This window comes from Myotis lucifugus, unplaced genomic scaffold (genome assembly GCF_000147115.1).
Source record: "Myotis lucifugus unplaced genomic scaffold, Myoluc2.0 scaffold_1, whole genome shotgun sequence".
NCBI lineage: Eukaryota > Metazoa > Chordata > Mammalia > Chiroptera > Vespertilionidae > Myotis > Myotis lucifugus.
The window spans coordinates 22,065,579-22,080,759 of record NW_005871049.1 but is presented as its reverse complement, the minus strand read 5'-3'; the positions used below and the strand labels follow the sequence as shown (position 1 = coordinate 22,080,759).

At 37.8% G+C, this 15,181-nt stretch overlaps 1 protein-coding gene across 3 annotated transcripts in view; it reads right to left on the bottom strand.

Annotated features, from left to right (window-relative positions):
- Nucleotides 1-15,181, bottom strand: part of LOC102432984 — an 85,884-nt gene that overhangs the window by 41,706 nt on the left and 28,997 nt on the right. For all 3 annotated transcript variants that reach the window (XM_014456136.2, XM_023755237.1, XM_023755242.1), the window contains 3 exons: nucleotides 14,667-14,773; nucleotides 11,540-11,651; nucleotides 5,981-6,080 (listed from right to left, as the gene is read on the bottom strand). In XM_014456136.2, the coding sequence (XP_014311622.1) occupies nucleotides 5,981-6,080; nucleotides 11,540-11,651; nucleotides 14,667-14,773 (319 nt within the window). The remainder of the gene's footprint in view (nucleotides 1-5,980; nucleotides 6,081-11,539; nucleotides 11,652-14,666; nucleotides 14,774-15,181) is intronic.

The window sequence follows — 15,181 nt, the reverse complement described above, 5'->3', positions numbered from 1 at the left end:
AGAATCAGCCATCATATTAAAGAGTAAGGACTTAAAATTATGCATTCAAATAATGACAAAGGAGGAAAAGTATTTCAAGGTACCCATTTGGTTCCCTTTAAGTGAGGTTTAGCCCTTCCCAGCGATACATTCACCCAGTTCTACTTTGCTGTCCTTTGCACCTAGTTCATTCATGCCTTCATTGAACATAAAGGTACTGAGCATCCCCTATGAGCCAGGCGTGACTCTTGGTACTGGAGAGTTGGTAGTGAATGGTAAAAATCACTCGCCCTCCTTGGAGAGCTTACATGTTAGGTGGGAGATACAGACAGTAAAGTCATGTCCGATAAATAACATAATTGCAGCCAGTGGTTGCCAAAAAGAAGGAGGGTAACAGGCTAGGGAGTGACTAGGACAGGCGCTACTTCAGTTGTGGTGACAGGCCTCTCTTTATCTTTACTCAACTCCATATTCAAGCATAGCATTTCCATATATAAGACCTCTTTATTCACACCAACTACTTTTCTCATGATAAAAGCAATGATATTCCTCAACTCGCTGCATCCAGATTCAGCCCCGGCCACTTGACTGAAAGTGTTTTAGCCAAGGTCATCAGTAACATCCTTACCGCAAAATCAAATGGGAACTTTTTGTTTTGTTTTTATCTTATATGACCTCTTTGTAGCATTTGACACCATGACCATTGCATCCTTTTTTAAATACTTTATTTCCTTGAATTTTAAAAAGCCTCTGGCAGATCCTTCTAAGCCTATTTGGAAGGATCCTCTTTAGCAAATCCATTGCATGTTGATATGAAATTAGTATCTATATATTGATGTCTCCTCAGTGGCTCCCTACTGGATACCGCCCAAACCTGCTTCTTCCCCCATATTCTCCTTTTCTGCAAGTGGTACCATCATCCACCCAGTGGTCCCAGCCAGATCCCAGAATGATCCTTGACGCCCCTCCCTTATTTCTCAAATCCAGTTCAGCCCTGTAAATTCAGCCTCCTAAACATCTGTAGTCTGCCCTACAATGAAAAAAGGGGCATAAATGCTGGGATAAATAGTCATAAAATAACTGTGATAGTCATTAAAACCATTACATTGCACTTATTGGAATTGCTGTCCTTTGCACCTAGTTCAGTCATGCCTTCATTGAACATAAATGTATATCCTATTTTAGAAAGCAAGGAGTGATCAGCGATGTGTAAATGTCTAATGACTATGTTGTAAACCTAAAATTAATATAATATTGTATGTCAACTGTAAGTCAAATCTTTTTAAAGTAGGTCATATAGTGGTAAGTGCTCTCAAGAAAAATAAATCAGGGAAGGGGGACAGGATATGTTTAGGCGATCTTAAATAGGGTGGACAGGTTGTCCTTCTGGGCCTCCAAAACCAAGTCTGGGAATGAGCAGCTCTTTTCCTCTCTGATCTCAGAGTGGTTTGGATGTGAGCCTTGGAGCTGTCAGAGGCTGTTGCTCCGGCTTCATGGAGAAGCTGGTCTTTACAGCCAAGAAAGCAGCTAGTATAAAGTGCTCATTGTCTATGGCAATAGAAATTTGAAGAAAGAAATAGTTAATCAGAGTATGTACAAACCACTAACTACATCTATATGGATTGCCCACGAGAAAAAAGGCACAAAATACACTCAAGAGCTTTGACATGACATATAAGTATAAAACCTAATTAAACACAATCTGATTCAATCACTCTAAATTAATAATCAGAGAGAGAGGCCGACAAGACTAAAACAATTTAAAAATAAGACCCTTATGTAACAGTGTTACAAGTAAATTCAGAAATAACAATGAGACATTATTGAAATATCCAGATTACTGCCAGGATTTACTGCAATTAGTTTTCTCTACTTAATATGCATGTGCTTCAGATTATGAAACGAGGAAGTTCATTTGTACGATGAACCAAAGACCATCACATTGATCGGCTGGAACTTTTCACCCATTTTCCACAATCTAATTGCCAACACAATAGAACCTAATATTCAAAATGCTATCTGCATTCCACATAAGTTTTAAGATGAGCCACCTATTTTTTTTTAAAAATATATTTTATTGATTTTTTACAGAGAGGAAGGGAGAGTGGTAGAGAGCCAGAAACATCGATGAGAGAGAAACATCGATCAGCCGCCTCCTGTACATTCCCTACTGGGGATGTGCCCGCAACCAAGGTACATGCCCTTGGCCGGAATCGAACCTGGGACCCTTGAGTCTGTAGGCCGATGCTCCATCCACTGAGCCAAACCGGTTAGGGCAAGCCACCTATTTTTTGATTCAAGGAGAAAATGGTAGATTTTCTCCCTGTTATACAAGCTATGTTCATAAAGTGTAAAGTCAAAGTACAAAATCATATTGATTGCTAAAGACAAAATATATTTCAGTATAATAATGTACTTTCCACAGTACATTATATACCAACACAGTCAACATCTGCGAAAAAAGGGGAAGGCCAAAAGTTCAAGAAAAAATATTAATGTTATATTTTACCAATGATCTTCTAAGCCAGTAGTTCTCAACCCTCTGGCCCTTTAAATACAGTTCCTCACGTTGTGACCCAACCATAAAATTATTTTCGTTGCTACTTCATAACCGTAATGTTGCTACTGTTATGAATCGTAATGTAAATATCTGATATGCAGGATGGTCTTAGGCGACCCCTGGGAAAGGGTCGTTCGACCGTCAAAGGGGTCGCGACTCACAGGTTGAGAACCGCTGTCTAAGCCAACCAGGATTTGGTTTGGGAATATAATTTGGGGGAAAATGCCTGGCAAAACTGTTAAACAAATGCATCCCTTCAAGTTCCAATTCAACTGCTTTTAGATTTCAAATCTTTCCCTGAAAGGATTATGTTGTTTGTTTGTGGTTAAATCTTCAGATGCCTCTATTTGCTTTATCTCTATAACAAAATTTTAAACTCCCTGATTGCAGGTGCTCAATCTATATGGTGTCTGTATCACCTACTAAATTCTTCACAACATTGAGATTCACAAAATGAAAGCCTGAAAACAAATGAACAAACCCCACATCTCAGAATCTGCACTGGTCATAGATTGGAGGTGGCTGACTGCTCAAACCAATTCTCTCGTGGCCACACCTATGGGACCCCTTCTCTGGTTAAAGACTCTACTGCAAGCATGTCAAACTCGCCGGCCTAGAGTTTGACATGCTGCTCCACTCCTCTGCCCATAAGAGCAGGCACACAAGCCAAGCTTGCCTGAAAGAGTCCTTCTTGGGACCTTTAAAACTGAGTCTGGAAAAGAACTCTTTTCCTCTATGATCTCAGATGTGAGCTTTGGAGTGGTCAGGGGCTGCTGCTCTAGCTTCATGGAGGAGCTGGTCTTTACACAAAGCAGAGAGGAGAGACAGTGAGAGGCCAGCTGAGACAGACAGACACCGCTAATGCCAGCTTCAGCCCTGCTCTTCCCACAATTAAGTTCTGAGTCAATAAATCCCATTGACTTACTTTCACTAGTTATTGTAAGGATTCCCTCACTGGAAGCCAGAACTGTAACTAGTGCAGATGCAGATTTGCATTACTGTAAAAACTCCTGGAATCCATGAGGTCCAAAAGCCTCATGTTAGGTATTAGGAAAATGGATTCGTTAGAGAGGGGTAAGCACCTTGCCTAAAGTCTCACAATGAAATTGTAAGGAAGCAGGGAACTGCGGCCAGTCCTGCAGGTTGGCTCACCCTCACCCATTCTAACTCCAACATTTCCCAGTCTTCTTGTAGCTAGAGTGCTGGCATGTGGCCTAAGTTCCCGGGAAGCAAAGGCATCTAACCAGGACTTGGATGACAAATGACCCATGAGAGCTGGGCATTGCATGCAGGGGGTTGGTATCTGCTGGGGAGCAGGGTGGTGGAGCCCTGTGTTCTTCTGAGACAATTAAGGTGGACTCTGACATACAGTTTCCTACCTGCCTGATGCAGCAGAATCAATGTGTGTGTAGTATCCAAACTGGTTCTTTGGTTCTCCTAAGATTCTGGGAGACACCTAATAACTTTCAATAAATCTCTTTCTATTTAAACTTGCCTGAGTTCTGTTTGAGATCAAGAACCTTGACCTATATAGAATCTGACACCTAGAAATGGGGTGCTGCAATCTGCAATGTGGGATTGGATTACTGGGGAGCAGCAAAGGCACAGATACTGACTGAAAGCAGAAAGCTGGCAACTCGTTATGCAGGATGTAAAATTGTGTCAAGCTGTTCCACGCTGTGCCTGTGTGCTCTGATTGTTCCATTAGAAGAAACCGTACCAAAAAGTTTGTCCTAGAATGAGGATATTTAATAGTACCCAGAATCCCTAAACTCCTTCCCAAATTTAGTATCACTTAGAAACTGTTTTTTATCGGCATCACAAACTAAAAAATATAGTGAAACACATTATGGATTTTATTTCTCTCAAACCTGAAGATTAACGGAAACTATAGAGGGAGTATCAATCTATACCAGGGGTGGGCAAACTTTTTGACTCGAGGGCCACAATGGGTTCTTAAACTGGACCGGAGGGCCGGAACAAAAGCATGGATGGAGTGTTTGTGTGAACTAATATAAATTCAAAGTAAACATCATTACATAAAAGGGTACGGTCTTTTTTTTTTTTAGTTTTATTCATTTCAAACGGGCCAGATCCGGCCCGCGGGCCGTAGTTTGCCCACGGCTGGTCTATACAGTTCGTATGTTCAAAATGGCAATTCCAAATCATCAATAAAAAAGTGATGAGCAATATGCAGTCTGAGAAGAGACAGGACTAGATTATATAGATACTGTACAAATATTTCATTGAGATCACTTTGCATTTTGCTCATGTGTATTACTTTGCAAAAAATATGTTCACATTTTTGTCCCAATCCTTCTTCTTCCCCTCCCCCCTTCCTTTTCTTCCTTTCTGTCTGTCTCTGTCTCTCTCCCTCTCCCAATCCCCTTTCTTGAGGAGCATTTGTTATTTCACTCTCTCTTTTTTAAATAATTCTAACAAGTGTAAGGTGACAACTTACTGTGGTTTGATTTGCATTTTCCTCATGATGAGTGATATTCAAGAATTTTTTCATGTACTTGTTGGCCATTTGTATGTCTTCTTTGGAAAAATGTCTATTCCTCAGCCTATTTTTAAATTGGATTGTTTGGGTTTTTTTGCTGTTCATTGTATAAGTTCCTTAACCCTTTATCAGATATATGGTTTGCAAATATTTCTCATTTCATAGGTTGCCTTCTTATTTTATTGGTGGCTGTTGTTGGGTTTTTTTTCTGTGCAGAAGTATTTTTGTTTAAGGTAGTCCCACTTGTTCACTTTTGCTTTGTATTAATTTTAAAATGTAAGTCTTGCATTGCCAATATTCAATTCCCCCCTCCATTTCTCATTGTGGGTAGAGGAAAAGGAAGGTAGTAGAAAAGGAACAGAACTCTTCCCCGTGCCACTAATATTACTAGAAAATTTTACTTCTCTTCTTAGGAGCCAAAGGAGGGCATCTGCCTTCTCTCATTTTACTTACTTCCCTCCCTAAGCCACATTTCTCCATATGTGCAATGTGGGAATTCATGGCCTTTCAAAAGTTATATCCCATGATAGGATAAGTTCACTAGATTGGCAAAACTGAAGCCTTGAGAGGCCCGGTCCGGTGAGGGTGGCAGGTCAATTTCAGCTGTGAGGGGAAAGCAAGGGCACCGAAGGAAAGGGCCCGTGTGTCAGAGCCAGGGGTGGAGTGGCACAGGGCAGCACAGGACCTGTTCAGAGGGCACCAGAGGAGTCCATTCTGGAGAAAAAGGACCCTAATGTAGGGAACCCAGGATGGGGTGGGTGGTGACATGGGCACAGCAAACCTATAATAAACTTTACCAGGTTGCTTTGTCTGGGATTATCACCTAAATCCACTATTACGCATATTCAGAGGTCTAATTAATGAATATTGCAACTGACGATGTTGATTAGAAAGTAAGGGATTCTCAGAACTGCAACTATAAACACATATATGCTTACCCATTCCAGTCCCCGCTGGTGCAATTTCTCTTGAAAAAATTTCCAGTGCCTTCTTCTCTTTATGATGAACCGAAAGCCAAAGAACTACTTCTCGCGGACCCTGTTGACAAAGAGTAGAAATGAACAAAAGCAGAGGTCAAAATAAGGCACAATCTGTATTTGCACACCATAAAAGAAGATTTTTTTTCTGGGTTATATAAATATTTCTGGTATGCATGTTTACTATAAGAAGTTTATTATTATAAGTTTTCCTGATTATGTCACACATGTTCACAAAATAAACATCTTATTTAAAATAGAAGATAAAACTCTTAGTCCCCTATATATTAATAATAATTATTTTATCTTAGGAATTTAACTTGACACATGGTAAAGATAGGTTGGAAAATTGCTAAAATTGTATTTGTAAAATGCCTTTGTTGTTTTTTTCCATTTGTCCTTTCTTTTATTTAATTGATGCTCATTAATTTTTTTCTTAAAAGGGTGATAGTTTCTTAGTTGTTCTTTTAATCCTCACTTGAGGATATGTTTTTATTGATTTTAAAGAGAAAGAGAGAGAGCGAAACATTGATTCAAGAGAGAAACGTGTATCGGTTGCCTCTCATACGTACCCCCACCGGGGATCAAACCCATAACCTGGATATGTGCCCTGAACAGGAATCAAACCTGTGACCTTTCGGTGCATGGGATGATGCTCCAACCAACTGAGCCTCACCGGCCAGGGCAATGCCCATTACTTTTTCATATGACAGATAATTTTAAATTATACGTGTGAAATTGCTATAGCTCCTGAAGAATATTTGCAACAAAGATGACCTACAATCTTTGGGTAGTTCATAGCATTAATCAATTATCCTACTTGGGAACAGAATTAACTATAAAAGTATATAAATAAAAACGTCATTTAAAAATTTAAAGAATTCAAAAAAAAAAGAATTCAGTAATCACCTTCTTTGAAATGTGTGGTCATTTGGAAGTTCACTGGAAAGAGTGAAATTCTAAGGTCTAGTTCTGCCTCTTATTCTGAAGATCTGCTTGTCCTTAATTATCAATTCATGTCTCTATAACTTTATTTTTTTATTTTGTTTAAATTAAATCTTTATTGTTCAGATTATTACAGTTGTTCCTCTTCCCCCGCCCCCCATAGCTCCCCTCCACCTGGTTCCCACCCCACCCTCTGTCCTTACACCCCCCGCCACTGTCCTCATCCATAGGTGTACAATTTTTGTCCAGTCTCTTTCCACACCCCCACACCCCTTTTCCCCCCTGGGAATAGTCAGTCCACTCCCATTCTATGCCCCTGATTCTATTATATTCACCAGTTTATTCTGTTCACCAGATTATTTATTCACTTGATTTTTAGATTCACTTGTTGATAGATGTGAATTTGTTGTTCATAATTTGTATCTTTACCTTTTTCTTCTTCCTCTTCTTAAAGAATACCTTTCAGCATTTCATATAATACTGGTTTTGTGGTGATGAACTCCTTTAGCTTTTTCTTATCAGTGAAGCTCTTTATCTGACCTTCAATTGTGAATGATAGCTTTGCTGGGTAAAGTAATCTTGGTTGTAGGTTCTTGCTATTCATCACTTTGAATATTTCTTGCCACTCCCTTCTGGCCTGCATAGTTTCTGTTGAGAAATCAGCTGACAGTCGTATGGATACTCCCTTGTTGGTAACTGACTGTCTTTCTCTTGCTGCTTTTAAGATTCTCTCTTTGTCTTTTGCTCTTGGCATTTTAATTATGATGTGTCTTGGTGTGGTCCTCTTTGGATTCCTTTTGTTTGGGGTTCTCTGCGCTTCCTGGACTTGTAAGTCTATTTCTTTCACCAGGTAGGGGAAGTTTTCTGTCATTATTTCTTCAAATAGGTTTTCAATATCTTGCTCTCTCTCTTCTTCTGGCACCCCCATAATTCGGATGTTGGTACGCTTGAAGCTGTCCCAAAGGCTCCTTACACTAGCTTCATATTTTTGGATTCTTTTTTCTTTTTGTTTTTCTGGTTGGGTGTTTTTTGCTTCTTCGTATTTCAAATCTTTGACTTGATTCTTGCAATCTTCTAGTCTGCTGTTGGAACTCTGTATAATATTCTTTATTTCAGTCAGTGTATGCTTAATATCTAGTTGGTCCTTTTTCATATCCTCGAGGGTCTCACTAGATTTATTGAGAGTCTCACTAAATTTATCGGCAGTTTCTAGAAAATTCTTGAAAAAGCTTATAACCGTGGTTTTGAACTCTATATCCAGTAGTTTATTTTCCTCCATTTCTGTCATTTGTGACCTGTTTCTTTGTCTCCACATTTTTTATGCTTCACTGTGTTGATAGAGTGGCTTTCTGTGCTAGGTGTCCTATAGGGCCCAATGGCTCAGCCTCCCCAATTACCTGAGGTGGACACTCTTGGTGCACCCCTTTGTGGGCTTTGTGCACAGTCTTGTTGTAGTCTTGTTGTAGTTAAGCCTTGATTGTTGTAGGTATCACTGGGAGGAATTGACCTCCAGGCCAATTGGCTGTAAGAATCAGCTGTGTCTACAGTGGGAGAACTTCTGTGCTGAAGACACCCTTGTGGGGCAAGACTTGCTTCAGTGGGCCTTTGGTGATCACTGAGTCTGCCCCCTGAGTGTGTCCCTTATGGATCTGAGGAGTTGTAATCTGGATGGTCCCACTCTGACCACTGGGTACACTGGCTCTTAGATCTCTAAGGAGGTGCTAATCTAGCCTCTGCCTGAGGCTACCCAGCAGGAGCTATGGAGAGATCTGCAGATTCCTCTTCTTTGTTTTGGGTTTGGAGGTGCCCAGATGAGGCCCAGCTGTGAAACAATGCAAGCTGCTGTGGGGCCTTGGGCTTTCTTTTGGATGTTCTGGGTCTCTCTGTCCCAGCTGCAGTTTGTTAGGTAATTTCAGATTGCAAAGGGCCAGGCCATTCATATGCAAAAGCCTCTGTGCACAGCTTGGGTGGGGTGGGGTCTCAGGGAATCTACAGGGTGGAGCAAACAGCTATGGCTGATCCTCAGCCATGCCCTAAGAGGCCCCAGGTCTCAGTGTCCCAGTAATGGCTGCAAGCACCTCTGAGAGAAAGCAGCCCTCGAGTTCCGACCAATGCCAGACAGTCCAGTTTCTCCCCGTATGGGACCTGCCAGACAGTCCAGTTTCTCCCCGTGTGAGTCTGGGTCCCCAGAGACTCGCCCAGAACTGGAGTTCAGAGTCATTGGGAGCTTGAGACTCCCGATTGAAAAAAACAACCGTGTCCTCAGTTGCCAGCCCTTTCTGCGTGCGCCTCCGTACCTCTGCACTGTACCTCTGCACTTTACTTCCGCACCTCCTCTGAGTCTCAGTGTGCTTTTCTCTTTCCTTCTAGTTGTAGAATTTCCACTCAGCCAGCCTTCCTGTGGTTCTGGATGATGTCCGTTTTGTCTTTTAGTTGTATTTTTGAAGTGGTTGTGTGACGCAGCAATTTCCAGTGTTTACCTATGCCGCCATCTTCTATAACTTCATTTTCCTTTCCAGTAAAATGCAGATAATATCAGCTTTCTAGCTACTTCATAGAGTCAGTAATATAAAATAATGTAGCATTAGATGTGAAACACTTCTTCAAGTACAAATATGAGCTATAATTATTTTTAATAAGACCAATAATTACCTTCTACTTTTCCCATTATATGTACTGTCAATATCTCCCTCTAAAACCAAATTAATGAATCTGACTATTTAATTATGTGAACAAATAGAGGTTCATGGGCACATCATGAAAAATAGACATTATGTACTGTTTTCAAGCAAGCTTTAATGAAGAGTCCCTTTCAAACAACAGACTAAAAGTTGGCTTTCAAAATAACCTTTCATTTTATGTTCTACATTCACTCAATCTAATCAAGTCAATTAAATATGTCAATTACAAAATATGGCAATTAAATCACCTAGCAACTAATAGAGCACACATTTCTGTGTACAGAGAAATATCTACACTTTGACACCTGGTTCTTGTTTCTGAGTTTTTTCAAGCATCTAAAATTTCTCATATAATTCTAAATAGCCCCTAAGTTTATATCCTGACCTTACCACACACTAGTCTACAAAATAAAACACAGGAGTTCTTGGCATTTGGGGGACTTTATAGTACAAAATGAAAAACAGGCTGCAAAAAATTATGCAACCAACAATTCTTTCTCCAAAATAAAATATTTATCCAATATTTTGCTGATCTCACTGTTTAATATAGAAGAGAAAATTCCTAAACAGAAAAGAGTCTTAATAAAGATCTGGACACAGATACTTGAATTATTTAATATACCTAAGACTATATATAACAATATTATTTTTCTTTTCTAAAATATAATGGATTATCTTGTTATATTTACTTAGCCTTAATAATTCAGTTACAAAGGGTTTAGATCTTTATAATCAACTCTACATTGAAAAGAAACTCTTGCTCCTAAGGTTAAAAGTGCAAATGCTAAGAGACTGTAGGGGGTTCAAAATTTGGTCCTGCTCCTCCTCTTTAGCTGTCTGATCATAGGCAAATTACTCAACCTCTCTGTGCCTGAGTTTCCGCATTTATAAAATGGAAATTTCAACACGTACCTAAAAGGGTTGTTGTGATAGCTAAGTGACCACAAATAAAGAATTTAGAACAGTGCCTAGCACATATTAACCTTTCAATTGGTGTTGTGATTGTTACTGTTATTTCCCATATATTTTTCCATCTTTGATTAACACTTAAGTGAAAGCAATAACAATTGGCCAAAATATCTACAAATAATCCAGAACAATAAAATGGCCAAACCTTTGTGATTATGACTGTTGAGGCTAAAAAGTCCTAAAAATTATTCAAAATGGTTAAAGATGTTAAGTAGAAAGTTATATAAGACACACCCATAATAATGCTGTTAGAATTAAATATATGATAGAGAAAAAAACTATCCGGATAAGGTCAAATTAATTATCCATAATTTAATCAGAAATTGATAAGACTTCATATTTTTAAAATAATCTCAAATGCCTTGAAGTAGATTAATGAAACTGATTTTTAATGGTGGTCACAATAGATATGACATACTTTACATATTGAATTTTTTAATGTAAGCCAAAAAACAATTCTGAATCTCTTATACCTTTTCTAGTGAATAGCTAGAAAATTTCCTGTAAGAATGAAAGAAATGTTATTTCTATTTTTGCTCCTAGAGATCAACATATGTATTGAGAACTCATCAGAAGTTAAAAATTTAAATTTCATAGCTCTCTAAACACTTTTGAAGAAAACCATATATGTGACATCCAAAAGCCTAAACATAACTCAAATATTAAATGTAGGATAAGAAAGAAAGGGGATGGAATTAGGGTGAGTTTTGCAGTAGGCAAATAGAAAATTCAAATTGAATAACCAGCTTGTTGTAGAACATAGATTTAAAAAATAGATACTATAAAATCGAAGTAACCCAAAATTCATAACCCATTAAACCTTAGGTCAGTCTTTACAGTAAATACTTTCATCTGTAAGTGATTAAGAATATTCCAAACCATTCACTTACATTGGAACTTAAGAAATATGGGGTGTTCTACTTACTCCATTTACATTTGCTTTAGCTTGTGCTCCATATGTTTCTTCAGATCCTAAAATTTGTATATGAACTTCACTATAATCTCCTAAGCCAGCTTTTTCAAACATAAGACGAGTTCTGCAGCAAAGTAAGGTGACAAAAAAAATTCATGAATTTATGGTAGATCAACTCCAACATTCCTTTAGTTTGGTTCATTTTTATTTTTTATTTTATTTTATTGCTTAAAGTACTACAAAGAGTAGTACATATGTCTCCTTTTCTTCCCCATTGACCGTCCCCTGGCCTCCCCTTCCCCCCAGTATCTTGCATCCATTGGTTATGCTTATATGCATGCATACAAGTCCTTCAGTTGATCTCTTACCTCTCCCGCTCAACCCTCCCTAGCCTTCCCACTGTAGTATGACAGACAGTCTGTTCGATGCTGTTCTGCCTCTGTATCTATTTTTGTTCATCAGTTTATAATGTTCTTTATTATCCATAAATGAGATCATGTGGTATTTTTCTTTCATTGACTGGCTTATTTCACTTAGCACAATGCTCTCCAGTTCTATCCATGCTGTTGCAAATGGTTAGAATTCCTTCTTTTTTACAGCAGTGTAGTATTCCGTTGTGTAGATGTACCAGTTTTCTAATCCATTCATCTGCTGATGGGCATTTAGGCTGTTTCCAAATCTTAGCTATGGTAAATTGTGCTGGTTCTTGATAAAGATCACCCATTTTGGATGTTAATAACAATTACAGTTGAAGGACTGGGGCAATTTAGGGCATTTGGGGTATCAACTCATTCCTGAATATTAGCTTTAGCTTCAAATCACAACATTTGGTATGTTATAGCCTCAATGTCCTAATTTTCTAAACAGTCTAAAATTGAAGAGTTTTCTCTTTGACCCAATAATTACAGGTGCAAGTACTTTTTAGGTTTCTGAGGGATTAGAGTTTAGTTGCTTAAAGTTTTATTATTAATCTGTTGTATTACATATGGTCAAAGGCTGTGATCTGCAAAATTTCCGTTTCCTGAAATGGAGTAAGGTAGCCTTGAGGATGCTTGGAAACAAGGTGCATACTTGTCTGTTGGGAGAAAATGTTCTATCTGTAGCTATTAATTCAACACTATTATATTATTCTAATACTCTATGTTCTGTTTAAATTAACTTGATAAATACTACGATCTGTTAAAGTCTTCCACAGCAATTGTATTTCTCACCATTTTTCTTAATGTATCTAGCAGTTCTGACCTAAATGTTTCAATGCCATGTTATTTAGCAATATCTACATGAACTTTACTGTGTGTGATACATTTTATGCCATTTAAATTCTACTTTACTATCACTATCAACTCCCTTTGTATTTCTTTCTCATTCTCTTCCTCTTCCTTTTTTTTTTTACCTCCTCACCCTTTTTCTTGTTTCTTGCCTATTCTGATATTTTTTACTTTTTTCAATTGTTTTATTTCAATGCACATTATAACACTTGCTTGAATATTGATTTTAATAGATTCCAAGAGACTACCATTTAAAAAATATTTTTATTGATTTCAGAGAGAGGAAGGAAGAGAGAAATAGAAACATCAATGATGAGAGAAAAATCACTAATCAGCTGCCGCCTGAACACTCCCTACTGGGGATGGAGCCTGCAACCTGGGCATGTGCCCTGACTGGGAATGAAACTGTGACTTCCTGGTTCATAGGTCGATACTCAACCACTGAGCTACACTAGTTGGGCTAAGAGACTATCTTTTGATTGAGCTATTTATAACATTTATGTTCACTTACACAACTATGATTTTGACTTGACTTTTGACATCTTGTTTTATGCTTTCTTTGTTTTAATGTTTGCTTTGTTTTAATGTTTGCTTTGTTTTAAGACTTTTGGAATAGTCATTCATTCAGCAATATTTACTGAATAATGTGTGTCAGATATTGTGATATATAACTATGTTTTCATTGCTTTTATTTTATTTAAGTACCTACAAAGGTACTTATCTTTTAGGTTTATCTGTTTAAATATCACTTAGTAAAGCCTTCCTTACCTGCTAAATTTAAATTATGTTCTCCTATTATTCTTCATAACACTCTTTTCTTTTTATTCAAAGTACTTTTCAAATCTTTATTTGTCAGTTATTAGTTTAATGTTTATCCACATACTGAATTCCATGAGTATAGCCATCCTGTCTGCTCACAATTATATAGTCAGGGTCCAGAAGTGATTGGCATGCAGTAAGTGATTCAAATGTTAGTTGAAAGAGAGAATTCATTCATTCATTCATTGACAATGTTCAAATTGTAGTTGTCTTTAACTTAAAAACACTTGGATTCTATATGAAATGATGGTATCATGGGCTATTTCATTCATTTTCCTGTTTATATTTTTTTGCACCTTAAAATGTTTTATGATCATCATTGTTGGTGAAGAATTGAAATACGGTGGTATGAGTTTCTTCTCATTAAAAAAGAAATTAGCACTAATTTACCTTTTTATATCAGTCATCAATACTTATTTTTACTAATAGGGGTTTGAATCTTTAACCCAGATTCTCCTGATTAACTCAATAACATACTTTAAATGCATAACATAGTAGGGAACTTTACTCCTGTGGATAGGATGTGAATTATTTGATTAGGGCATTAGAAAATTTATAAAAGTTGTTAAATTTGGTTACAGAAATACCATATAATTACTTTATATGGATTTTTTTTTAAAAAAAGAGAACTCTCTGGGACAAATGAAATTATTTCCTGACACCAACACTTGTAGGCGCCATATGACCTGTGAAAGGGCCAGTTGTTTCTGACTCCATTGCCTGTGTGCTTTATGTTATCTTTCTAAACATAATCTTTAGGTTAAGACAAAGAAAAGTATAGGTTTTCTAGTAGAATTTAGCATCCATAAAACTTTTCTAACACCTGTTTCTAGGTATCTGTGCAGACTAAACTGTAAAATTGTTGGTGCAGGGCTCATTTGTATCAGTACCTGTTGCTTACTGTGTATGTGCTGAATGAACATATAAATATTTTCAGGGGAAATGTTAAGTGACCATAATATGATTTTAATGATTCCTGTTAAATAACTTGGTCACTGCCATGCTTTAAATTTAGTTAGACTAGAAAACACATCTAGGTTTCATGTACAAACCTTTTCAAAATACTTTCAGCTGTTCTCCTTGCCTTTTCAGTTGCCTTTGGCCCTCCCATTGGGCAGACAGCAGTGGCTCTGAAACCATCGTGATAAGAAGCGCTTACCTGATGACATAAGGTTACAAATATAAACAACAGTATCCTCTAAGCCAACAATAATATGCCCTAGAATGGACCATATAACTACTGAGCAGAAATTATCTTTTCAGTTCCAAGTACACTTAAAGTTGCATTTTCTTAAATGAAATAATGACTTTCTTAGAGGTAAAGTGGAAGCTTTAAAAATTGATCGTGGGACCCGGCCAGTGTTGCTCAGTGGTCGAGCATTGACCTATGAACCAGGAGGTCACAGTTTGATTCCTGGTCAGGGCACATGCCCGGGTTACAGGCTCAATCCCCAGTGTGGGGCATGCAGGAGGCAGCCAATCAATGATTCTCTCTCATCATTGATGTTTCTATCTCTCGCTCCCTCTCTCTTCCTCCCTAAAATCAATAAAAATATATTAAAAAAAT